Source organism: Penicillium digitatum, chromosome 1 (genome assembly GCF_016767815.1).
Source record: "Penicillium digitatum chromosome 1, complete sequence".
NCBI classification, from domain to species: Eukaryota; Fungi; Ascomycota; class Eurotiomycetes; order Eurotiales; family Aspergillaceae; genus Penicillium; species Penicillium digitatum.
In genome coordinates, this window is record NC_089384.1 from 2,212,929 (window position 1) to 2,238,732 (window position 25,804).

The 25,804-nt window shown below is 49.4% G+C and overlaps 9 protein-coding genes across 9 annotated transcripts; 4 read left to right on the forward strand and 5 right to left on the reverse strand.

The window, feature by feature from the left end:
• Positions 1–692: 692 nt before the first annotated feature.
• Pdw03_3065 (Endo-1,3(4)-beta-glucanase, putative) lies at positions 693–1,972 on the forward strand (the record flags this gene model as incomplete). The annotated part of the gene is made up of 3 exons (XM_014677080.1): positions 693–818; positions 881–1,113; positions 1,177–1,972. 3 exons carry the CDS (start codon positions 693–695, stop codon positions 1,970–1,972), a joined length of 1,155 nt encoding a protein of 384 aa, XP_014532566.1.
• Positions 1,973–3,535: 1,563 nt separating this feature from the next.
• On the reverse strand, positions 3,536–6,877 carry Pdw03_3066 (Lipopolysaccharide-modifying protein; the record flags this gene model as incomplete). The annotated part of the gene is made up of 7 exons (XM_014677079.2): positions 3,536–5,105; positions 5,158–5,582; positions 5,637–5,789; positions 5,844–6,257; positions 6,328–6,644; positions 6,709–6,767; positions 6,834–6,877. 7 exons carry the CDS (start codon positions 6,875–6,877, stop codon positions 3,536–3,538), a joined length of 2,982 nt encoding a protein of 993 aa, XP_014532565.2.
• Positions 6,878–6,977: 100 nt separating this feature from the next.
• Pdw03_3067 (uncharacterized protein) lies at positions 6,978–7,393 on the reverse strand (the record flags this gene model as incomplete). Its single annotated transcript, XM_066100377.1, has 3 exons — positions 6,978–7,207; positions 7,288–7,306; positions 7,367–7,393. 3 exons carry the CDS (start codon positions 7,391–7,393, stop codon positions 6,978–6,980), a joined length of 276 nt encoding a protein of 91 aa, XP_065955777.1.
• Positions 7,394–8,194: 801 nt separating this feature from the next.
• Pdw03_3068 (Nucleolar ATPase Kre33, putative) lies at positions 8,195–11,362 on the forward strand (the record flags this gene model as incomplete). Its single annotated transcript, XM_014677078.1, has 2 exons — positions 8,195–11,169; positions 11,230–11,362. 2 exons carry the CDS (start codon positions 8,195–8,197, stop codon positions 11,360–11,362), a joined length of 3,108 nt encoding a protein of 1,035 aa, XP_014532564.1.
• A 347-nt stretch (positions 11,363–11,709) lies between these two features.
• On the reverse strand, positions 11,710–13,249 carry Pdw03_3069 (PDI related protein A; the record flags this gene model as incomplete). The annotated part of the gene is made up of 3 exons (XM_014677077.1): positions 11,710–12,964; positions 13,035–13,042; positions 13,103–13,249. The coding sequence occupies 3 exons, from the start codon at positions 13,247–13,249 to the stop codon at positions 11,710–11,712; spliced, it is 1,410 nt and encodes a 469-aa protein (XP_014532563.1).
• Positions 13,250–13,652: 403 nt separating this feature from the next.
• On the forward strand, positions 13,653–15,092 carry Pdw03_3070 (Cyclin-like F-box; the record flags this gene model as incomplete). The annotated part of the gene is made up of 1 exon (XM_014677076.2): positions 13,653–15,092. The coding sequence occupies one exon, from the start codon at positions 13,653–13,655 to the stop codon at positions 15,090–15,092; it is 1,440 nt and encodes a 479-aa protein (XP_014532562.2).
• Positions 15,093–16,066: 974 nt separating this feature from the next.
• On the reverse strand, positions 16,067–18,464 carry Pdw03_3071 (Heat shock protein DnaJ, N-terminal; the record flags this gene model as incomplete). The annotated part of the gene is made up of 4 exons (XM_014677075.2): positions 16,067–16,277; positions 16,354–16,555; positions 17,069–18,245; positions 18,306–18,464. 4 exons carry the CDS (start codon positions 18,462–18,464, stop codon positions 16,067–16,069), a joined length of 1,749 nt encoding a protein of 582 aa, XP_014532561.2.
• Positions 18,465–19,435: 971 nt separating this feature from the next.
• Positions 19,436–20,577, reverse strand: Pdw03_3072 (ATP synthase gamma chain; the record flags this gene model as incomplete). Its single annotated transcript, XM_014677074.1, has 4 exons — positions 19,436–19,529; positions 19,581–19,749; positions 19,807–20,381; positions 20,522–20,577. 4 exons carry the CDS (start codon positions 20,575–20,577, stop codon positions 19,436–19,438), a joined length of 894 nt encoding a protein of 297 aa, XP_014532560.1.
• A 580-nt stretch (positions 20,578–21,157) lies between these two features.
• Pdw03_3073 (Topoisomerase I) lies at positions 21,158–24,280 on the forward strand (the record flags this gene model as incomplete). Its single annotated transcript, XM_014677073.1, has 6 exons — positions 21,158–21,212; positions 21,447–21,673; positions 21,762–23,282; positions 23,334–23,576; positions 23,642–24,091; positions 24,146–24,280. The coding sequence occupies 6 exons, from the start codon at positions 21,158–21,160 to the stop codon at positions 24,278–24,280; spliced, it is 2,631 nt and encodes an 876-aa protein (XP_014532559.1).
• Between the last annotated feature and the right edge of the window lie 1,524 nt (positions 24,281–25,804).

Genomic DNA, 25,804 nt, shown 5'->3' on the forward strand with positions numbered 1-25,804 from the left:
TTCGATATCTGAAACATTTAAGGTTAGCGTGGGCGCCTGCGATTTCCATGGATCTGCTGTGGTTAAACGTGATTAAACTACTTTGTTGATACATGTGATACATGTGATACATTTGATACATTTGATACACTCCAAGTTGATTTGCTGTCTACTCTACTCTAAATGCCAACATGAATACATTCCAGACTAGGCTGGTTCAGTCGACAAAATCTCAAGGATTTACTGACACTGATCCGGGGCTCGGACATGACAGACTCTCATATTCCGTGCATGTTTCAACAGCCCCCCCCCCCACCTCTTTTACCTCGATTGGGCCAGTGTCTGGTGGATGTATCACGTTGTTCCATTCTTGTCTTTTAATTTTCTTAATTTTCTTAATTTTCTTAATTTTCTTAATTTTCTTAATTTTCTTTATTTCCTTTTCTTCCGTTTGGACCTTTTACTTCAGGAAAGGAGGCGTCTCAAGTATAAAACCGATCCCAGCTCCCCTGTTTGTGGCATTGATTAATCTATAGTCCATTGTGTCTGTTGTCCCTCATTATTGTTCTGTATTCATTCCTTTTCTCCGATTGTCCTTTATCAGTTTCGTCAGTATCTGGAATACTAGACTTTTCCAGTCTTTGACAGACCCCCTTTTCCAGTCCATCTTTTTCCTTGCAACCATACTGCAAAGACCCCACCACTTAGGCGCTATGCACGTTTTGTCGACCATCCTGCCCGTTATGGGCTTGCTGGCCCAGGTATCTTCCGCCGCATACACCCTGCGCGACGACTATGGTGCCTCCGACTCGTTTTTCGACAGGTTTAACTTCTACACGGTATGTCCCTCGGCATTGATTCTATCTCTTTGTCCCACATCTAACACTCGTCTAATATATAGGGCAAAGACCCCACTAATGGCTTTGTGAACTACATTGACCGTAACACCGCCTCGCGCAATGGTCTCATCAACACAGGCAACGGCGTCTACATCGGCGTCGACCACTTCAATGCCGCCACCTCGCCTGGTCGCCAGAGCGTCCGCCTGGAGAGCACCACCACCTACGAGCATGGTCTTGTCATTCTCGATCTGGCGCACATGCCCAGCAGTGCATGCGGCAGCTGGCCTGCCTTGTAAGAGCCCCAGCCCCAATATCTTTCAGTCAAAAGCAACAAGAAAAAGCTAACTCTCCGCAGCTGGATGCTCGGCTCTAACTGGCCCAACAACGGCGAAATCGACATAATCGAAGGCGTAAACGAGCAATCCCAAAACCAAATGGCCTTGCACACCAGCAACGGCTGCACAGTCAACAACGGCGGCTTCACAGGAACCCTCGACACAGCAAACTGCTACGTCCAAGCCCCCGGCCAAGCCGCAAACAGCGGCTGCTCAATCCGAAGCGACAGCACCCAGTCCTACGGCACAGGTTTTAACAACGTCGGCGGCGGCGTCTACGCCACTGAATGGACCGGCTCCGCCATCTCGGTCTGGTTTTTCCCCTCCTACGCTGTGCCCGGCGACATCTCATCGGGAACCCCTAACCCGGCCGGCTGGGGCACGCCCACCGCACGCTTTGCCGGCGGCTGCGATATCAACTCGCATTTCAACAATCTGCAAATCATCTTTGATATTACCTTCTGTGGCGATTGGGCGGGCTCGGTTTGGGGCTCGTCGAGTTGTGCTAGCCGTGCGGGATCGTGTGTCGATTACGTGCAGAACAATCCGATCGCTTTCCAGGAGACCTATTGGCGTGTGCGGTCGCTTAAGGTCTATCAGGATTGGTCTATCTTCTTTGCTGGCTCTGGGAGTGAGGAGGTGGGTGCTGAGGAGGAAGTGGTTGTGGAGGAGGAGGAAGAAGTGACTGCTGAGGAGGAATTGGTCGCTAGCTGGGGTTCCACGGATTTGTTTGAGCGCTCTTCGCCTAAGACTTCTATGAAGCATCGTCGACAGCATTATCATCATGGGCATGGTCATCGTCATGGTCATGCTTAGACGGTGATGATGAATGTGGTGGCTGGACGAATTTTTTTTCTGCTTGAAAGCGATTCGGATTCGATCTGTTTTTCATTTCGATTGCGATTTCGGTTGTGATTTACCCTTCCTTCTAGCCAGGTTTCTGGTTTTCGTTCGTTTTAAGGTCTCTTTACTCGTCTGCACTACAATGGCCTGTGCTAGTCCACGGCTGTGAGGGGACGAGCGCGTTTGATACGCTTCATGCTTTATGCTTTACGATGACTTTGTTTATACCCTTTCCATTTCGATGGTGAAATGAAATTTGAAGATTGAATACGGGCAACGATGATCATGAGCACAGTAGTTTTCTTGTAGATCGTTTGGACTGTAATTGCTGAGTAGGTCCATCCTTCCTGGGTTCTTCTATATACCTTCTGACCGTGACCAGCTACTATATACGCCTCCTAAACGTCCCCAATTCATACCAACCATTTTTGCACTTCTTCGGAGACTAAACAAGGTCAGTCTAGACGACATAGCTCCAAAGGTTCATACTTCAAAGCCTCATCCCATCCGTGATCTGACAGAGAATCAGCCCTGACCACAGTGTGTGAGGTTGTTCGTCCCTACTTTTACTTCCTCTAGATTGGTTCGTCGAGCTCAACCTCGTATATTTTAGAACACATACCCTACTCAATGGTCCCCTGATATCTAGTCTTGCCTTGTTCGAACCACTCAAACTACTAATAGATCGAGAGAACAACTTTTCATCTCAGGGTAAAGATGTTAGAGAAACACGCCTAGCTACTATCTGACGCTGTTGATCCATTTATAGTCCCATTCTCACAAGTTTGCAGGTCTTCCTATGTAGAGTTAAGACTGAGTAGTCACACTGTGACTCAGACGACTTGCTCAGAGGTAGTGGCGCCGGTTTATCGATGTCCCAATTATCTGCGCTTAGCTATACGACAACCAGTTGATCATATTCTGCGTAGAACAGATCAATGCGCACAAATATCCATTGACCAGCGGCCTAGGAGATGCTCTTCGAGAAAACTGGCTAATCGGCGTCTGATGATGTAGCTGCCGCCTACTGCTTGACGAATTCCGTACTGGGACAGTGGGTGTTGGTTACTTTCCAGGTAATTATTAACAAAATAACCGTCCTTTCTAGCCTTTGATCCTAGGTCGTTTCATTTCGTGCTCTGTCACTCTCCGGGCTTATTCTTGTCGACGTTTCGAGAACGTTAGAGGCTTCGCAAGGAGATTTCTCATGACAATAGTTTTGGGATCCTAATATTGTTCTAACGATAGCTTCCCAAACGCATCGCATCAGTAAGTTTTATAAGTGGCCGTACCTCATCTCGCCACTTTAAGCTATTCAGGTGCAGGAACTGCTAGTAAACGTACTTGCGCTTCGGGAGGGAAAGTGATATATCCAGGTATGATCTTCTCAAGAATCTCATTCCAAAAACATGCAGTGTGGTTGAATCTAATCTTTTTTTCTCATAATGCTCCATGATGTTAGTAAGATAAGACACGTAATTGTACTTAGATCCATGTACCAATTGACGTTCATATTAACATTAATTGTTTTTGTCCTCAAGCCCCAACCCCAAGAACATCACGCTGATCATCCGTAAGCCGACCCCATTCCAAAAGCAGCCGAAAGAAGTAAATTTCCATATCCTCCTTCCTCAACGCTGTGTTCGCCCACTTCCGCCCTTCCTCTGCAATCCACTTCCCCTGCTCATCATGCGCCTTCATGCGCATCTGGGTATTAGGACCACTCTTCTCAGATGCAGCAGCAGGTACGCCCGCAAAGTACGCAAGCGTACTCCACAGTCCATGGAGACGGATATCGACAGGGACGAAGTGCAACCACGAGGTGACGCGGGAGTCAAACCACTGGCGGAACAGACCGGTTTTGAGAGGCAGGCTGCGACTGTGCAGGAAAGGGAGGAAGCGGCCGCTAAAGCCTGCGCCGTCGAGGTCGAACAGGAAGCGGCGCGACCAGTGTGCTTGGAAGTCTGCCCAGCCTGCGGTGCCCATTTCTGCAGCTTGTTCGCCACAGTCGCCGCAGCGGACGATTGGGTCGGCAAGATGGACGGCGGTGTGGAGATGTAGGTCTGAGGTCGGGGCGCTGCCATCCATCACCTCGTAGCGGAAGAAATTTTCATTTGAATCGGTTGGGAGCAGGACGGAGACCTGATTGTTAGTATTGTTGTTTATTAGGTGGGCGAAGCGTTGGCGTGGCATGCCTGTCCACTCGCCGAAGCGGCTGACGCCTTCTGATGTGCTGCCGAGCCAGTAGAGGGAGTTCTCTTTCTGGCTGTATTCTGGATCTGGGTGTTCGTCTGTGGGTTGATATTTTACTTTGTCGATGTAGTTCCACGGGCTTGGAAAGAGAATGTCATTGAATCCAGTGAGAGCGCTCTGGCTGAAAACTGGGATGAGTTCCTGTGACACCTTGAAAGAGGCAGGGGAGATAAGGAGACCGTGGAGGAAGGCAAGATCGGGCTGGTGGCAGATTTCAGAAGCGATGTTGAAATCCAGGGGGAATTGGCCCCTAGAATGAGGAGCCACGCACGAAAGGCAGATTTCACGACGATTCCAGATTCTCTGGGAGCGCGCCTTCGACGAGGGCGGGCAGACAGCGCTCACATAAGGGTCAAAAACACCTTTCCATGCTTCATCAGTGAATACGGTAATGTTGATTTGATCGGCAGGCTCAATCGGGCCCCAGCCCTTCTCTCGGTTGATCGACCAAGTCCGCACCATGCGTTCTTTCGAGATCATTTCTTGCATCTCAGTCTGCCGTTTCAGCAATGATATTTTCTCCCAGGGAACTGCAACACGCGGTTCATCGTTCAGATTGAAGACCAAGTCCATATCTGGGAGATATTTGGTGAAGTTTTTCATCATGTCTGCGGCACCCGCCACCATCCACGCATGGGTCGGTTTGATGCCTTCTTGCACCATGGCCGTGCCGTTGCGAATTCTAATCCCACCAAGATCATTGAAAGGATTTGTGGCTAGTTCGTGGGTCATTGCACGGATGTGCCCCGGAGCCAGGGCTCGGAATGGAAGTAGATCTTGATATATCTGGTCGAAATCATCGATGATAGCTGACGATCGGCTGGTAGCATACTGATACCATTCGACAAAGCCCCTAGATGAAGATCAGTTTAGTTATTCGACAAATATGGATCTTCACGACATACGGTGGTGGATGCTGGTTATATCGCTTCTGGTATTCGGTGACGGCGTCTCCAAGAGTCTTGCTCCTAGAGGCCTGAACAAGGTATTCGTGATGTTGAATTTCACCATTGTTGACAAGTAACTCAATAGGGTGTATATCAGAGATACGATGCTTGCTCACTGCCAGAACCAGACTAATCCCACAAAGAACACCGAACAAAATTTGAATGGCAACGTTGGTGCGGAACATTTTCGGATCTTCGTCATGAACCACTCGAGCAAGAAGAAATAGGGAAGCACCCGTCAAAGATGCCGCCAGCGGGAGAACAGCATGAGTTAGGGAGATACCTGGAGATGGTGATTGTTCTGTGAAGGATGACAAAGAGGAGAAATACACGATCATGAAACCGCCTATTATCGACACTCCGAGGATGTCAAAATGTGGTAACTAGGAGAATCAGTACTGATAGAGAAAAGATTTTAGAGAATTGACTAGACCAACCATGTGCCAGGCCGACAGGACTAGAATGAGAACCAACACAGACTGGCTGAAAGCGTCGCGCGAGTACCTTAGATCCAACATGGGTTGACCAGCAAAATCAGGCGAGCCATCTGGTATCCAGTAGGATATAACACTCCAGACCAACGAAAGGCCCTAGGAAGACCATCAGAACAAATAAGCCCAGCATGATCGTAGTTATCCGCTTACCAAGAAACCAGCTCCAAGGAACGTCAAAGCTCGTTTTCTGCGCGCATCATCATATTGAGTGCCCATCCGACAAAGCTCAGTAATGCCGATAAGTAAAACAGAATCAGCAAATAGGTTGAACAGCCTGTATGATTGTAGGCGCGATGTACCATGCGATACAATGGGACAGATATAGGTTGACCTGGTCCCCGCCAAAAGCGATGAAGCCAAGAGCCCACCGACGGACAGAAATGCGGCTGCGATTAGACCTCTAGATCGACTTTGCGTAAGATAATAGAAGCTCCGGTGGGAAACAGAGTAGACCACCTGTAACGGTAGCTTTTCGAGTCGTTTGGTAGGGACATATCCGTCAACTCGTCGGGATCGCTGGTTGCGCCAGTAATCATAAAGTGAAATCACGAAAGGGATGACGTACTGTCCAGAGCACCGTTTTAGTTGCTTGAACATTTGAACGATAGCTAAGGTAAGGTGTTCGGCCACTTACAGCAAAACCAGCTGGCGCGCATTCGGTGTTCCGAGTTACTTGACGGAATGACTCAATCCGCAAGCCACATAACCCCATTAAGAGACCAATCTTTATCCAAAGTTGAAACCGTAGTGGAGCCCGGGTCTCGGCATCGCCCTGTGAGAAAGATGACGTCGATGCGCGTGAAGGAAGCTCACATTGCTTCGCGAGAGGGATAATTGGCCGTTTACTTATGGGCGATGATGGCGAGGGCGCCAATGAAACAAACCGACTCCATACCAAGAGAGTGAACCCCGTAAGGAAGCAGGCCAAGACAGACGTACTGATAGGGCGATCTGCATCGGTGCAACAGTCAGATCAAGTTGCGGAACGACATTGATATCCACGGCCACAACTCACCAAAAGCGAATGTGGTTTTATAGGAGGTAGTAAGGAACAGTGAGCTCAAAAGAAATGTCCTACTCATGGAATGCGATCATGAGTTCAAGTTTTCAATAACGTGACATAGCTTGCGAGGTACTCACCCCACACAGAGCTTTAGCCCGAGGTCAGAGGATATTTGGATCATATTGAGCCAATCGTTCTGTGATCGCTCTAGAGCGTCTCAGGCCATCGCCGTGATATCAACAATAGATCAAATTGTAGAAAAGGAAAAAAAGACAGAAGATTCAACTCCTGTGGATCTTCAGGAGATTGACAGTGTTCGAAACATGGTAAAAAATCAGGACAGTGAGGGTCAAGAGGGCCCCTTTGATCCACTGGCGGCTAACCAGAGGCAATCCGGAGTGTTGATCCATTAGGGTTGCGTCAACGGGCGGGCTATGATGTCGTTCGCGATTGGACTTTGGCTGCGCACATAACCACGGGCCCTGCCTTGCATAGCTTGCATTTGTGGTATCTTGCCAATGAGAACGATGGAACGTCATCAGCCACCACACCCAAATTGTTAGCTCATAGTCATTAGCAGATTTTACCTACAAATTTTATATTGCAAAAGCTGGTCAGTAAGAGATGTCGAGCTGATTAGCGGCCAGAATCAAGCCCGGGTCAACCTCACGGCCCACTTCAATCCTGTGAGGGTCATGTCGCTTGTGGTGCATATATGCTGTACTTTATTCATCATGTCCAACTCGGTATACAGACCCTGTGAACGACATCGATGTAGATAAAGAAGGTGCACACGCAGCCAAGACCCACTACACGCGTCATATCAGCTACGACCCTGTTGGTTGTATTCTGTCGGCTCCATTCGGCTGCACATCGTGAAATAGAGGTGCCCCGAGCGACCCACGGTTAGCATCAAAAGGACACACTGAACTAAGTTAGGCTAAGCTCAAAGCAGACCGTATATTTCCTAATTTGGGCCGTCCACGTCACCTACTATCACGTGGCTCTACAAGGGTCCAGGCAGTGTCGACTATCTAGAGTCCCCCACGTGACTCCAAAAAGGATGGATGTGACCTAGCAATAGGGACCCACATCCGCAAACCGTCCTTAAATGACCTGGAAAGAGCAAAAATAAGGCCGTCTCTTTGATGACGGGTGCAATACTTAGAGTATGAGCCATGTTAATCTTCTCTGTGTATCTTGGGTTGACTATAGGTCCCGAATGGCAAAGGGCCAATCTGGAGATCTCGTCTTAAACCCCGTTTTGGGCAGAGCCATACCGCCTACTTGTTTAGGGGGACCGGGGACCTTTATGTTGTTCATGCATCAGTCACGTGAAATGGACTTGCGTACTTGAGATTCAAAGCCCCAGGGCGGTGTGTTGCTTCGGGCGGTGTCAGACAGCAGTATCATTTTTTTTTAACCGCTGGGAAGTTTTTTTTAGGTTGCAAGACGAAGCTGAGTGTTTTTTTCCTATCAACACTACTCCGGAATCGCCATGCCCCGCAAGGCGATTGACTCGCGGATTCCCGCTTTAATTCGAAATGGTGTTCAGGAGAAGAAGCGCAGTTTCTTCGTGGTTGTTGGCGACCATGCAAAGGATGTGATCGTGCATCTTCACTACATTATGTCCAGCGTGGACGTGAAGCAGAACAAGTCAGTACTATGGGCGTATAAGAAGGACCTGCTTGGCTTCACCAGTCACCGGAAGAAGCGCGAAATGAAGATCAAGAAGGAGGTCAAGCGTGGCATTCGCGAACCGAACCAGGAAGACCCATTCGAACTTTTCATCACCCTCAACCAGATCCGCTATGTCTACTACAAGGAAACCGAGAAGATTTTGGGTAACACCTATGGCATGTGTGTGTTGCAGGACTTCGAGGCCATGACTCCCAACTTGCTTGCACGAACAGTCGAGACCGTCGAAGGTGGAGGTTTGGTGATCCTGCTTTTGAAGAGCATGACCAGTCTGAAGCAGCTTTACACCATGTCCATGGATATTCACTCGCGGTACCGAACAGAGGCGTACGATGATGTTGTTGCTCGTTTCAATGAGCGATTCATCCTATCCCTCGGAAGCTGTGATTCGTGTCTGGTGGTCGACGACGAGCTGAACGTGTTGCCCATCTCTGGCGGCAAGACCGTGAAGCCTCTTCCCGCTCCTGAGACAACCGATGAGTCAGCTTTTGGCACGAAGAAGGAATTGAAGGAAATTAAGGAGAGCTTGGCCGACTCAAAGCCCGTGGGTCCTCTGCTCAGCTTGGCTCGCACCGTGGATCAAGCGAAGGCGCTCCTGACCTTCGTTGATGCAATCGCCGAAAAAACGCTGAAGAGCACTGTTACACTGACTGCTGGTCGTGGACGAGGAAAGTCGGCCGCTCTCGGTGTCTCCATTGCCGCCGCTGTCGCTCACGGCTACAGCAACATTTTCATCACTTCTCCCAGCCCAGAGAACTTGAAGACACTCTTCGAATTCATTTTCAAGGGCTTCGATGCCCTTGGATATCTCGACCACGTTGACTACACCATCCTGCAGTCAACCAACCCTGACTTCAACAAGGCCGTTGTGCGTGTGAACATTCACCGCAACCACCGTCAAACCATTCAGTACATTCAGCCTCAAGATGCGCAAGTCTTGGGACAGGCAGAGCTTCTCGTTATCGATGAGGCTGCAGCTATCCCTCTACCATTGGTGCGCAAGCTGATGGGACCTTACCTGGTGTTCATGTCTTCCACCATTAATGGATACGAAGGCACGGGCCGATCCCTGTCTTTGAAGTTGATTCAGCAACTGCGGGAACAATCCCGAAGTGGAGTCAAGACAGACGATACCGACGTCGCCGACCGTAGTACCGGCAAATCAGCCAAGGGTGCCGACAAGAACCTCAGTGGCCGAACCTTGAGAGAAATCACTCTCGCAGAGCCCATTCGATATGCCCCGGGTGATTCTGTCGAGAAATGGTTGAACAAGGTCCTCTGCCTTGACGCAACTCTTCCCAAGTCGCACATGAACACACAAGGCTGCCCTCACCCTTCGCAGTGCCAGCTTCTTCAGGTCAACCGTGATACCCTGTTCTCCTTCCACCCTGTTTCCGAGAAGTTCTTGCAGCAGATGATGGCGCTCTACGTTGCCAGTCACTACAAGAACACACCGAACGACCTTCAGCTTATGAGTGATGCTCCCGCTCATCAACTCTATGTTCTCGTGCCGCCGATTGATGAAGGGGCTACCAAGCTTCCCGAGCCACTTTGTGTCATTCAGGTTGCTCTTGAAGGTCGCATCAGTCGCCAGAGTGTGCTCAACAGTTTGAGCCGTGGCCAGCGCGCAGGAGGTGATCTCATCCCGTGGTTGGTCAGCCAGCAGTTCCAGGATGAGAACTTCGCCAGTCTTTCAGGTGCTCGTGTTGTCCGTATCGCAACTAACCCCGAATATGTGGGTATGGGATACGGTTCCCGGGCTATGGAGCTCCTGGTCGACTTCTTCGAGGGTAAGTTCACCAACTTGGAGGAGGAGAGCACCACCGCCGAAGAGCAAATGGTTCGTGTTACGGACGAAGAGCTCGCTGGTTCTAGCCTTTTGGATGACAACGTCCACGTCCGAGACATTCGCTCCATGCCTCCGCTCTTCGGCAAGCTGACCGAACGTCGCCCAGATGTTCTCGACTACATCGGTGTCAGTTACGGTCTTACCCCATCACTCCACAAGTTCTGGAAACGCGGTTCTTTTGTCCCCGTGTATCTGCGTCAGACCCCCAACGAACTCACTGGGGAGCACTCTTGCGTGATGGTCCGCACTCTATCCACCGGCGAGACCGACGATGCCTGGCTGAGCGCCTACGCGCGCGATTTCCACAAGCGATTCCTCGCGCTGTTGTCCTATCAATTCGGACAGTTCCCGTCCGTCCTCTCCCTCAGTATCTGCGAGTCTGCCAACTCCGGTGCCAAGAAGGACCCGAAATTCAAGCCGCGCACGCTACAGAAATCCGATCTCGATGCCGTTTTCTCGCCCTTCGATCTCAAGCGTCTGGACAGCTACGCCAACAACCTCCTGGACTACCACGTTATCCTCGACCTGGTTCCCGCTCTCTCCGACTACTACTTTTCCAACCGTCTCGATGGCAAGGTCAGCCTCTCCGGGGTACAGCAATCCATCCTCCTCGCCATCGGCCTGCAGCACAAGAACCTCGACGACATTGAGAAGGAGCTGAATCTCCCCTCCTCCCAGCTCCTCGCCATGTTCCTCAAGATTGTCCGCAAGATTTCCACCCACTTCCGTAATCTCATCGAGAGCGATATTGAGAAATCTCTGCCCGCACAGAAGGTCCGCATCGAGACCTCTGCCGCTCACGACGACGAGCCCGAAGTCAGCCTCCAACCCCTGCCCATCAGTCTCGAGGATGAGCTCCGCGAAGGAGGCAAGCAGATCGATGAGGAGATGCTCGCCAAGCAGCGTGCTCTGAGCGCAATTAACCCGTAAGTCTAAATCATGTCTCCTGTCTGTCGAAACAACAATAACTGATTTCCAGCCCACAGTGATGGACCTGAAAGCTCCAAGTCTTCTAAGCGCAAGAAGCTTGAGACTGCGCGCGACATCTACGACAAGGAGATTGACTCGAAGAGACAAAAGATGATCAAGAAGGGCACCGAGGGCCGCAAAAAACGCTAAATGATTTAGGATCTGGACGGTTTTCTTTCTGCATTAATGTACGGTGTTCGGTTTCTTGGGTCTAAAAAGACTTGCTTGTGTCTAGTATTTGTCTGTATTCTTCAAGGTTCATGTTTCCACAGGATATCCGTCTCTTGTACATTTATATGAATCATGTATTTTTTATGCATACGACAGTCTGCTTGTTTCGTAGTGGTAGATGGGATATCCCCTAACGGCTTGATGCATTGGTTGCATAGGCTTATGCGATTCGCTCTCAAAACTAGAAAAAAAAATTCGAAAACAAGATGGAGGTCACCAAACTAGCATCGACTAGCACCGGCTTCTTTCCAACGACCGTGAAATGATCACAGCTCATCGTGCTCCACGGCCTGTTCCTCCGCCTCGGGTTCAGCCTCGGGTTCAGCCTCAACACTGGCAACAACACCCCCAGGCAACTTCGCCTTAGCGCCCTCGCCCAATCGAATCCCATCGATCCAAGACTCAACAGCAACAGCGCCAAAGTCCGCATCGGCACCGCTGAAGCGACGCCACCAGCCGCGACGCGCATTCAAGGCGATAATCTCAATTGTCTGACTATCAGCCAAATCCAATGCCTCACGCAGTGTCTTGGACGCAGTGTTGATAGCTGGGACGGCATACAACGGGAAGAGATGCGTTCCGCGCTGGGCGTGCTTGTGGCCGATCTCGGCGAGACTTGTGAGCGCCTCGGTGGCTGACGCTGGAAGCCCGGCGTCGGGCTCGCTCACCTCGGGGAGAATGACTAGCACACAAGTGCCGGACTTCGGTGTGAGACAGGCTGACTCGAGAGATTCAGGGGTGGAGAGCGTTGGGATTTGGGGTGCGGGGATGGGGACCTGAACCGGCTTAGCAGAGGGGTCTGTTTCGTCCTGGTCCGTGGACGCGGTGGGCTTGACGTCTTCGGCGTCGTCGACGATAGAGGTAGGCTTGGAAGCGGGCTTGGACTTTGGCTTCGGCTTTGGCTTGGAGTTCGAGGCGGAGCGGGGGGATGCATCTGGGTTGGGTGTCGCCGCTTGGCTCAGGAACTCGGTGATGGGCTTCTTCTTCAGATCGCCGGCGTAGATTTTGGGCTCGGCGTCAGCGCCGGGGATGAGGACGAGAGCTGGGAGCTCAGTTACGCCGAACTTCTTCACGGAGGCGGTTTCTTTGTTCCGTACTTGGGCGATGTCAATCGCGCCGAGGAAATCGATTGCCAGGGCGCGGATCAGCGCGCCAGTTGTACCCTTCTCTGTGAAGAGGATGGCCTTGGGCCGTCCCTCGTTTTGTCCAAGCCATTTGTCCAGGTCCTTGTCCGTTGCACGCTTCACGTGGTTGGGGATGCGGTCGACAACTGCGTCGACGATGCCTTTTGCACTGCGCGCGCCTTGGTAGTCTTCGACACGGGGCTTTCCGGGCTTTTTAGAAGGTGTCACGATTTTCAGGGTCGGGAAGCCCTGGACACCCATCTGTCCGCAGAAGGGTTTGTTTTCGTCATCGTCGCAGTTGATCGCGGCGACTTTCGCGAGTCCATCAAGGTTTTTTGCGGCTTTTTCGAAGGCGGGTTTGAGGTTCTTGCAATGGCCGCACCAGGGTGCATAGAATCTAAGTGACAAATGTGAGTGAAGGTCGGAGGGGAGAGGCGGTTAGATGGCTCTAGTGCGGGAGAGCTTACTCGACGATCTACAGAGTAGCCAAGCATTAGTCGACTTTTGCACATTTGTGGATACGACGGATACTCACCGAGGTATGATTCGAATTCGCAATGAGCGAGTTATAGGTTTTGGCATTCAACTGGATCACCGGCGAATTCTTGGTGTATAGTCCATCGGCGTTAACAGGCAGTGCCGCAAGGAGCGACACAAGCAAAAGACTGGCGCTGTGCAGCATGGCTAATTGGTAAGTTGAAGGTGGAGATGAGATTCAGCAAAGAAGCCAAAGAGAATTTAAAAAAAAAAAAAAACAGATGGTCCGAAACATTACGCAAGGTGTCCTGAAGCTCTTGGCGTGCGGATGGTATTGGCTACGACTATACTATTTTCAGATACTAACAAGGAAGATATGAGAGCGTCAAAGATCCCATTAAGTGTGTACTATACGACTTGGATTAGTACAAGAGTTCGCATGTCAAAATATCTAGGTCTTGACATCAAAACAATTCCTTCTATGAACATCCGATGAACCTGTCCGTCTTCACGATCGTGTCCCTTTTCCCTTTGATAAACGCAACTTAGGAATGACCAGACCAAAAGAGTGCCATAACGTGGTCTTTCTACCTGGCGATCTCTTCTGGATGATTCTAGACTACCTAGAACCAAACGAATTAGTCCGATGTCGCCGCGTCTCGCGTGCCTGGAACGAAGCCTTTAGCAACCCGGCCATCCTACTTCCACGCCTGAAGAAAACGTTCCCATGGACAGAAGAAGTAAAAAACCTGGGCTCAGAGACGTTACCTCAAGAGCAGAGCCAAGGCCGTCGTCTTTTCGACCAGGTTGCTTCACGATATGATCACCTAAAACGAGGCAAACCCCGCTCTGTTCAGAAGTACCGCCTCTGCGATGACTTTGGCAGCGCTGGAGACCGTGAATGGTATCAGGTGCAACCATGGGAGTCACACGCCAGTCATATGAGGCGCTTCCTTGACCGCCAGTTCTCTGAGGCTTTGTGGACTTTCGAGGATGGCCTACTGGTCTACCCCAGCGCCGATCATCAGTTTCTTGTACTCATGGATTTGGAAACAGACCGGCAGTTTATGGTGCCATTTATTACTCGTGGCAAGGTTATTCGTCGTGTGCGACTGCAGAAGAGCTTGCTTGTCATTGAGTGGGCTGAACCGAAAGCCTTTCACTGGTTGAATGATAGCGATGGCGTGCATCGTCACTTCGCATCCTCCTTCAATGTGACGAGAAGCGAGAATCAGGGCTGGAATATTGTCCCGCGCAATGAATGGAAGATATTGTTTTTGGGACATCCACTGAGCGAGCGAGATCGGTTCTTCTCCTCGCACAGCAACACTCACTATGTGATTTATATATGGCAGCCAAATCGCAGCTTGTACACTGCCGATGAAGATGCGCCCATTGAGTCTTTGTTTGTCTGGGACATATCAAAACCGTCACCATACCGACCTTCACTGGATCCTACGGGACGACTGGGAGACTCACCTGGTGACTCGCCATCAATCGTTGCACGATTCGGATTCCGAGACCTGGAATTCTTTGACATCCGACAACGAGGCTGTCCAAGCATTCAACGATTGGAACTTACGGATGATTCACAAGCGGTCGAAATAACAGAAAACGTTTGCATCCGGCCAGAAGACCAACCGCCCGAGCCATTCGGTTTTCCTCACCCTACTACCACAAGTATTCCTCTAGTTGGAAATGGGCCCCATTGGCGCCGAGATTTTGAGGGTATACTCCCGCCTTACCGTGGAAACTGCAGCATGCAGGCCGAGAGTATGAGGTTCGATGGGTCTATCATGACGGACCCTTGGTATGGTGTCCTTTCTCAGGTGACTGTACATGAGCCTGATCTTGGCTTTTGTCTTCACTTCGATCCTTGGATGTGGATCCAAGAGCAGATTGTCTATTTGACAATTCAGACACCTCGTTCTAGCATCACTTGTGACAATTGGGATTTTGTCGGCAAGGGAAAAATTGCTGGTTGTGAGAGATACTTGGTGGGCGAGAATTACAATCGAGAGCTAGTGATTTACCGGTTTGATAGATGAATTAAAGATGAAGAAGACCGTTTTGCCGCTTATAAGACCTCTCTCCTTAACGACGCAAGGATTGGACGAATCTGATACATTTAGCTAGAGATGATAGAAGGAATGTTATCTGTAAGAACACTCTAATACGTTTTTCAGTGTTGTATTTAGGCCTTCCGGGTGTTCTTTTAGGATGTTTTCTTAGGGTCCTCCTGAATGTATACGATACGCGATCCCAAAGGGACTGCCAAAGGGAATCGGACTAGTAGTACCGACATGTGAACTATCAGCCTAAAACCCTAGTCTGCATGCCGGTACGTTCTTTCTTCCTCTTGTCTGACTTGAAACCTGGACGGGTCGTGTCAAATCCCACCTCAGGCGACCAAGGCGATGAGTGCTTGTTCTGAGATCCCAGGTCTGACTACAGTCCACCCAGACATAATCTTGCAATTCTGAACAGAAGCCCAAAAAAGATCCTACGAATCTCGGTGTATCAGGATACAGGCCATAGTGCTCGTCAGAACATCGTTAGAACACGAGACGATTTGATTTTGCGTCCAGGACGTGTATGGTATTGGGATCCTCTATATACTCTTGAAGCATATGCACATTGCCATCTTCTCGCTCTTAGCACCCCAGTTGTGGAGTCCTTACACGACGGAGAGAAGGCCTCTTTTGCCCACATCTGTTCCAAATGCAATACAGATTCCGAGATTGAAACTAACGAACTCGACTCCAAAAAAGTTCTCATGAACACGCACGCTCCAACTCTTCGATAGTGGCGTAATGCAAGGTTTACCGCTGAATGGGTGTGGAATGTAACAAATGAAGACTTCAATCCTCTCGTGAAGACTGCATTTGACTTGGTTAAATCTCTTGTCCACGGCTCTCCACACCTACGCCTAATCATGAAAGGTTCTTGCTCGTCGACTCGGTCTCATACAGCCGCTGATACCTGTGCGAGTCGTTCTCCAGCAAGCATCCTCTTTCAACCATCACCACAGTATTGCAAAATACACGACCTCGTGACAAATCCTCTGTTGCGCGTCTTCTACGTTCGTGGTGGCCATCTTGTCATCGGGCAAAGCCTGGGACTGGAGGCAAAGCACAAGGCCAAGGGCCAAATCCAGCCCAAACCCGGTAGCATAGTCCCAGGGGGCAATGGAGATCAAAACTGTACTCCAAATGAGATGGAGAGCGTTCGTCCTAGTTTATGAGAACTCAAGGTTAGACTGGGTAGGATGGAGGACCAGGAAGAGTGGGGCAGGCAACAGGCCCGTACAGGGTTTGTTCGCACAGGGACTCACTCTCCCCGGGGTCAGTCTTCCGGTTTCGGGTATTGTGGGGGCTACCGCCAAATCTCTTCTCGTATGGAGGATCTTCCCCATGGAAAATACCTAGCAGATGGCTCGACAGTTTGTACCAAGGGGCCGCAGCACCACGACCAGAATGATCATCAAACTTAATTGAGGACTGTTGAGTGGCTGAGGGGTAGTTTCGATTCTTTGTTTCGATCAAACCAAACGCAAAGTCGGAATCTTTCTCTCGTAGGAGGATATAGGGTCAAATTAGAAGTAGAGGTGATTTCGAAGTGAATCCGAAGGGGCTGTACTTGTACTCCGCGCCGGCAATCCATGGATGTATCCAGCAAAGGATAGTATCTGTGCATGAGAAGCAATTCTTTCCTAATCAAGTTTCGTTAAGTTTAATAGAATGATTGGTCGCAAAATCCGACATGAGACTGGCAGTAATTCTTTCGAAAGTTCAACAAAAAAAAATCAAATTGAAAAGGGTCATCCTCCTACAACGCCGAGGTATCCTTCTCCATTTCTCTGACAACAACAGAGAATCGAGACGAAAACGGAAATCTAGACTGAGCTGACAAATAGATAAGGAAACAAAAGAAAAACAGGAAACACATGTGATCCAACATTGGATCTATCACTGCTCCTGCACAACAGATCTCAAGAGAGAGTCACGATTACCCGTGAACTTACATCTGACACAGGCCTTCATGCCACAGCCAGGACAGGTTAGGAGGAATGATGGCATCCACATGTTGCAAACATTGCACACGGGACGACAGAAATCCTTGTACCATAAGCCAAGGTGGGAGCAAAGCTTGGGATCATTTCGAACTGTAATAGGCGAGACATTCGGGACACAAAGACGAACTTCTTCCAACCAGCCACAATATGTTTCCAGCATAATGCCATTTAGCTCGCCACCGAGATCATTGAGGGTGTAGCGTCCGTGGGGGTCGGCAAGCTTTTGCTTCAGGAATGAGACTAGAGGGAGCAATGAATCATGGCCCACCATGTAGGAGTTGATCAGTTTGTCAGCTTCAGAGTTAGAATCTTCAGTGGTAGATTCGTAATCTTCAACGGTGGTGGACCGGAAATTTGAGCAGTCGTTGGCTGGGTGAGTGTAGTCGGTGAGGTTGCTACCTGTCGAAAAGCCAAAGGACAAATCGTTACTAGCAGCAGACGGAGGACTTGAAGCGCAATCAGAGTATGCTGGACCCTCGGAATCGGATCGGCACTTTTTGGCGTATTCATAGGCAAATTCATCAAATGTCTCGACAGGGTTGCAGGTCTTGATGTTCTCTTCAGGCAGGGCATGCAAGAGGTTTTCGAACTTGTGGTTATGGCCAAAGTTGAGTTCGTCCAAAACTCCTTCGACAACTTGATCAACGACATCGGCATATTTGGTATCTTGGTCTTGGTCCTTCGCCAAATCTGCTAGTTCACGCTTCATTCGAGCCCGCATGTTTTCCCTGCGGAGCTCTGTTCGTGCCTTCTGTACCTCTGGATCAATTCCCGCCCATTCATTCTCCCACTGGACGTTTTCTGCCTGGAATTGCGCACATCTTGCTTTGGATTCGGCCGAAGCGGGGTCCATGTGTACACTTGTACCATAACTATAGTAGTAGCTATAGCTGTGCTGGCGTTGATGTCTCGACCTGTGTTGAGAGGCTGAATCGGTAAATGAGCCCGGCCAGTGAAAATCATATCCATGGCGTTCTCGCTTTGAAGGACGATTATGGCTGCGCTTATAGGCCCAAGCCCGTGCGTCATCCTCGGAATCTAGATGTCTCTTGGCTTTCTTGTTCAGAGCCTCGTCAAGCAAGTGCCGACGGTCTTCGTCACGGAGAAGCTCAACAGCGTCTTGAATCTGTTTGCAATGGCTAGTCAGCGATGTTTAGCAACCACATTCCTGATGTTGTAGACATACTTTTCTGAATCGCTCAACAGTTGCGGCGGCATTTCCAGCCTTGTCTGGATGAAGCTTCAAGGCAAGGCGCTTGTATGCAATGTTGATTTCAGGGAGTTTGGCATCTCGCTCAACTCCCAGGATGGCGTAGGCATCAATGGTCACACTGGCGGTCGACATGTTTTCTGTCCCACAAGTCTTGATAGCGAGTGTCAGTGTTTTGCTATATGTGCGTGTTGACTTGAAGATTAATCTTCGTTCTCGATCTTAAAATAGATGGATAGAACGAGAGAGATGGAGAGAGTAATGTGAGATTAGAATGAAGGTATGTAGGCAATCAGAACATATCTGCCATGAGGAAGGAGTGGGAAACAGCCCCGAAGAATGATCGGAGTGACGACAACATCAAAACTTACCACACAAACGTGAAGAATTGATTTGGAAAGAACAGCCACTGTAGAGGCCCGAGAAGAGAGATTATTACCGCGATAAAGTATGAGATTGGAGAAGAGAATGAGGATGGAAAAAAACAAGAGCAGGAGCACTAGAAGAAGATGAATAAGAGTGGAATAAAGAACAGAGACCACGCAGAAATGATATTCAGCATGAGATTCAAGAAGGACAGAAGCAAGAAAGAGATTGTAGGAAAGGAAAGGAGGAAGAGAGAGAAGAATAAGAGGAGGAACAGAACTGGGATACAAGTATGAGGGCGAGAATCAGGAAATTCTATTTGAGTAGACAATGCTATTGTAAACCGAATCCCATTGACCAAAGAATCAGATCCTATTGATGAGAATAATATTTGAAGCCATAAATGGCACGGTTCCATGATCACATAAGATGGCAGACTTCATCAAACAAAGAAGTTGATCATCTGGGTAGTCTCCGGGCTTAGGACTATGTCCATGGGAGCCACACAGGGTTATCCCATCAAGCAGAGAGGCTATGAATCTGACGAGCATAGGATCCCATTGAATAGCAGAGGTCTTGTAAATAGTTTGTTGGATGACTTAGTTTAGGGCTATGCACACGGGCAAAATCGGTGCAGATGAAATGAAAATGGATTGACTTTGATTTTACACAAGCTGAAGGTCGATCTAAATATGAACAAGTCCACACTCAAGTAGACTTGGTCCCGTAATTGAAACCGTCTACATATCCGCACTAGCGGTGGCACCGGTGATAATCTCAACCAGCTCGCCGGTAATGGTGGCCTGGCGTTGACGGTTGTACAAAATCTGGAACCTAGAGGGCTGTTAGAGACGACTTTTTCAAATCATTAAACGTAAAACATACTTGTTGATCATCTCACCCGCGTTCTTGGAGGCGTTCTCCATGGCGTTGCGACGAGCGGAAATCTCACAGGCGTGACCCTCGGCCATGGCCCAGAAAAGATTGTTGGCAAGAGCGTACTCGCGGAGGCTGGTCAGAACCTCATCATCAACCTCGTAAGAGGAAATGTTGGCTATATCGGGGTTAGTTTAAAAACTCAATGAACTTCTTGGGCATAACGAAGTCTCACCAGACTGGGTGATAGCCTCCTCGGAGTAGGCCTCAATGGTGACAGGCTCGTAGCTCTGAGCGTTGACGAAAGAATTGTAGATGATGCGAACGCTGGCGTAGTTCTCGGGCAGAAGAGCAATCTGATCGGCAATAGCCTGAGCATCGGCGAAGGTGGGAATGTCCTTGCAGACGTTGGCGAAGCTCAGGACGATGTTCTCGGGGACGGAACGGGACAGCGAAGCCTTGGCCTTCTCACCGAGAATGGCAATGTCGGCGTTGGGGTTCTCGGCCAAGATACGGCGGGTAGCCTTGCTCAGACCGGAGTGGATACCACCGCAAAGACCCTTGTCGGAGCTGGCAACAACCAGAAGAACCTTCTTGTCCTCCAGAGGCTTGGTCTCGGCCTGCTCGAAAACGGTGTTGGAGGTCTTACCATAGACGCGGGATTCGTCCATGGCTTTCTGAGCACGGGTGAGACGAGTGGACGCAACAATCTTCATGGTGTTGGTGATCTTCTCAATGTTCTTGATGGACTTGAGACGACCCTCAATCTCACGCAGAGTCGCGAAGGTGGCGGCATTTGCGGGAACAGGGCTTGATATCGCGGTCAGCATTTGTCGTATTCGCCTCCTCTAACTTCCAGCATATCTTCCAGTTTCAATTGCGTCGAGGTGGTTGCGTCGGAGTACGTCGGGTGGAAGGACTTTGGCACGAGGTATCGGATGAAGACTTACCGAGCGACGGCGGCACCACCAGCCCGCAGGGCCGGGCGGACGGCACGGGAGAACATTTTGGGAGAGATTAAGAGAGGAAATTGAACGAGCAGATAGTGACTGCGGAGAGGAGGGAAGTGACGAAGGTTAGACGGGAATGCCTCGCTGGTCGGGAAGGAAGTTGAGAACCAGGGAGGTTCTGTCTCCGTGCTGCCGCTAAACCTAAAGGGGAAAGCATCTACGGTGCGCCGTTCCGACTTCCACCGCAGTGATGCCTCAGGCATCAAGGTATTTACATAACATCACCTGACGCCTCAGGCACCTCACTTGTAGTCCCTCAGGGCCTCTTTTCCCAATGCATTCCTCCATTCCAAGTCCCCCCAAAACCTTTTCTCTCTTTTCCTCACATCTTTTCTCACCTCTCGGCTTTATTATTCCGAATTTGCCTACAATATCACGTCTATGCATGTATCACTGATGCAGCAGATCTTATAACCACACTCTTACTCTTCATTGGTCAGAATTTCCTTGCTTTCCTCCTTCAACCAGGCGACTCAATTTGTCCGACTCGGCGCACGAGGACGCCTGCCCTTACCAAATCAACGTTTTCTTTCATTTTACCCTCGTCCTCTTGTCGCTTGTCCGAGGAATAACACCATGAGCTCTTCAGAGGACGACACGCCCCTCATGCGCGCCAATGGACGCGGTAAAGGTGCGTTCCTCGGGTTATTCGGCTGACTTGTGCACCTCCACAATTTGTCGCGAAGCTTTGCTTTACTTGCACTTCGTCTTCTCACTTCTATGTCTCTTCCACTTCCTTTGCAATTGCACTCTTCTTATCAGTGCGAGATGCACATCGAGCACTTTGACGTCACTTCCTTCACACTTCCTTCACACTTCCAACCAAGTCGACCGGCATTCTAACACAACGTTTCTGCACTTCTAGTTTCCCCAAAATCTCCCGAAGTAATCAAAATGGGGGATTCTAGCCCTGCCACGAACGGCCATGTTGATCCTGGAATATCCATTCGGTTCGGTCCTGTGGAAGACAAGGATGTGAAGATGGAAGATGAAGAAGGTGCCCTAGGTGCTATTAAGCGCAAGTCTCGGACCAGCTTGGGCGAAAAGAAGTCCTACGTAGAAGCAGAAAGCAGCGAAGAAGATGAGCCTTTGGTACGCCTAGCCCCCGTCGCGGGATGACTTGTTATTCCCAGTGCGACGATACGGTCGCTTTCGGTTGAAGCGTCTGACCATTCCACAGAGCAAACGCCGGCGTACATCTGTCAAACACGAAGATCTCGAGACCGATGATGATGTGCCATTGGCACGCAACGGGCGCAAACTTCCCAAGGCCGCTGAAACATCCATCGGGGATGAGTCCGATTCCGACGTCCCCATTGAACGCAAACTTGCTGTGCAAAAGAAGAAGATTGAACAAACGGCGGAGAAGGAGGCGAAACTTGCGCGCAAACTTGTTGCGCCAAAGAAGGAAGCTAAGCCTGTGGCAGCCAAAAAACAGACAAACGCCGTCAAGAAAGAGCCAGCCGCCAGCAAATCTGCCCCCAAGAAGATGAAGGCTGAACCCGCCTCAGCCAAAAAGGGCACAGCCAAGGTGAAGGCAGAAAGCCAGGACGCCGAAGAGAAGGAAGAGGAGGAAGAGGATGAGTACCGCTGGTGGGAAGACCACAACAAGGGCGATGGAACAATCAAGTGGACAACTCTGGAGCACAATGGCGTGGTGTTCCCTCCTGAATACGAAGTGCTGCCTGGGAATGTCAAATTGAAGTATGACGGTGTTCCGGTCTCCCTTGCACCGGAAGCCGAAGAGGTTGCTACCTTTTTCGGCTCCATGCTCAACTCCACCCACAACGTGGAAAATCCTGTGTTCCAGAAGAATTTCTTTGGGGACTTCAAGGAAGTTGTCAAGAAGACTGGCGGAGCGAAGGACGCAAAGGGGAACAAGATCGATATCAAGGAGTTTGCGAAATGCGACTTCAAGTCTATCTTCAATTTCTACGACGCTCAGCGTGAAGAAAAGAGAAACCTGCCACCTGCAGAGAAGAAAGCCGCAAAGGCTCTGAAGGATGAGCAAGAAGCCCCTTACCAGTTCTGTGTGTGGGATGGTCGCAAGCAGAAGGTGGGCAACTTCCGTGTTGAACCGCCTTCTCTATTCCGGGGCCGCGGTGAGCACCCAAAGACCGGGCGTGTAAAGACGCGTGTGCAGCCTGAGCAAATCACCATCAACATTGGTAAAGATGCGAGGGTCCCACCGCCACCTCCCGGCCACAAGTGGAAGGAAGTAAAGCACGATCAGGAAGGGACCTGGCTTGCCATGTGGCAGGAAAATATCAATGGCAACTACAAGTACGTCATGTTAGCCGCCAATTCCGATGTCAAGGGACAAAGCGATTTCAAGAAATTCGAGAAAGCGCGTGAACTCAAGAAGCACATTGAGAAAATCCGCAAGGATTACCAGAAGAACCTCAAACATGACATGATGGTGGAGCGGCAGAAGGCCACGGCAGTCTATCTCATTGATCAGTTTGCCCTGCGTGCTGGAAACGAGAAAGGTGAAGATGAGGCCGAAACCGTCGGTTGCTGTTCTCTTAAATATGAGAATGTTACGCTGAAGCCCCCAAATACTGTTGTCTTTGATTTCTTGGGTAAAGATAGTATTCGTTTCTACGATGAAGTGCAGGTCGATCTGCAAGTCTTTAAGAACCTGAAGATCTTCAAAAAGGCACCCAAAAAGAGCGGTGATGAAATTTTCGACCGCCTTACGGTATGTCCTCCTTGTTTTTTTGGTGTATTGAATAAAACTGACGAATCAAAGACTTCTGCTCTCAATAAGCATCTTGCCAACTACATGCCAGGTCTAACCGCTAAGGTTTTCCGTACCTATAACGCGTCTTACACTATGGGTTGTGTCCTCAACGAGATGAACCCTACCGGAGGCACTGTCGCCGAAAAGGTAAAAGCGTACAACGATGCTAACCGTAAGGTTGCCATCTTGTGTAACCACAAACGTACTGTCACTGCTGGCCATGCCAATGCAATGGAAAAGATGGGCGAACGGGTGAGTTTTCTCTATTCCACTGTCACGGCGAGAGCTACAATGCTAACGGAAGTTTGACTATAAAGATCAAGGGCCTTCGATACCAGAAGTGGCGACTAAAGCAGCAAATGCTTGACTTGGACCCCACTCTGAAGAAGAAAAAGGGCACGGCATTCTTCGAAATCGATGAAGATCTCGACAAAGAATGGATCGAAGAACATCAAGCCTTTTTGATTGAGGAGCAGAGAACCAAAATCTCCAAGAAGTTCGAGAAGGACAACGAAAAGCGCGTTGCTGATGGGGAGAAAGAAATGAAGGCTTCCGAGCTCGAGGAGCGTCTGCAGGTCGTCAAGGAGATGGAGAAGAAGTTCAAAAGGGAAAACAAAACCGGGAAGGTCGAGGTCGAGGCCAGAGGCGCAACGGTTGAAAAGCTCGAAGGCTCCATCACCAAGATTGACCAGCGGGTCGAAACGATGTCCGTCCAGGCGCAGGACAAGGAAGACAACAAAGAGGTCGCCCTAGGTACCTCGAAGATTGTGAGTTTTTTTGGTCTGATCCCTACAGCATCACCAGCTAATCAATCTCATTAGAATTACATTGATCCTCGCCTCACTGTCGTCTTCAGCAAGAAGTATGACGTCCCCATCGAAAAGTTCTTCTCTAAGGCGCTGCGTGAGAAGTTCGAGTGGGCCATCAAGTCGGTTGAGGAGGACTGGGAATTTTAATCAACCACCCGTCTCGCCCTGATAACTTGGTTTTGTTCCCAGTCTGTTACGCTTTTTACTTTCTTCGTACTATATTTTCGGTTTCACTCGGTCTGCCTTGGCAAGACAAGGTGACACTCTTTTGTTTTTCAAACAATTCGTTCAAATCTTGCCATTGATCCATTCGGTTCCGTGGTTTCATTCGCGTTCTTGAGGAAATCGATGCTGCCAGTGTGGTTTTCGTTATGACAGCTTGGCTCAGAATGCGAGCCTGCAATAGTGGAGACTGTCGGTACGAAATGATCGGTATACGTTAGTATGCACGAAAAGGGGGGGGGGGGGATACCAAAAAAAAAATGCATCAAGAAGACCCATCGATTCAGCTGGCTGGGTGGCCTAGTTTAATGCAACGCACACATCACGCATGGCAGTCGGACATCTTGCACAGTTTCTGCTCCGCTGCTCTTTGTCATTTCGGTCATGGGGTTAGAAGTCTCGAATCAACTCGTTCAGTCGTTTCTATTGAAATTGGCATCAGTCATGGTCTCCCTGCATTCGCAGTCTAACGTAGCACTTGTTACATGTAGGCCTGCATAACGTATTTCACAGCCTCACGGTCATCATTTCGAAAGTTACCGAAACCTACATTGCTAAAAATTAGACATATTGCAGTCAAAGTAGTCACCAAAAAGATTTTGTGTTCTCAAGATAGGCCAGGCATCACCTAAAAAGCCTTCAGCAACCAGGAAACCCCAATATAGAACGACCGTTGTCAAAATTTCAAGATGTAATTTATCGCATTTACTATGTGTTTTGAACCGGCCCACTCGCTTGTGAAATACGTTAATTACTTACCCATTTACTTGTATTTACTTGCCAGCTCTTTGGATTGGGCTGTGGAGATATCCTCTGTGGAACCTGCACAACATATCTGCAGGGTCTATGTACAACCGTCTCTGACCGCCCGCCGTAATTGATTTTCTCACGGCAATCTTTACCGCCTTACCTACCGCCTTGTAACTACTCATTGCCAACTGCGAAGATCTTTTTAATCGGCTCTTCAATTCCAATTTTTACCCTACTCTAATTAGATATCTCACTCTACTTTAACTCGCGGGTTCCACCATAATTTAACTAGACAGCCACACTACCAAGAATTCCAGTATCAAAGGATCGTAGTTAAAATTAGAATTTGGGCAGTATTAAGATTTTAATCATCGAGAATTTTAATCATCAAGCAGTCGACAAGAATCGGACTTTTGGTTTCCATTTGGCTGTGATATAATGATACTTGGATAATTATAATGCTCATAGTACCAGGTGTGCTTCAGGCAAAGTAAGTTGTGGCGCACTGGTGGTTGAAGACTGTCGCAGTCTGAGTATAATAATACATGGCAATCATAGGACTAGCGCTGTATTTCCGATCTAAATGTACATCAAAGAACGTTGATTTACGAAATCGAATATTGGAGAAATTGGACAAGGGCTGGTAATGCTGCCAATTGCAGGGCCATGCAAAAGATAAGAGCGAGGAAAGAAATTGGA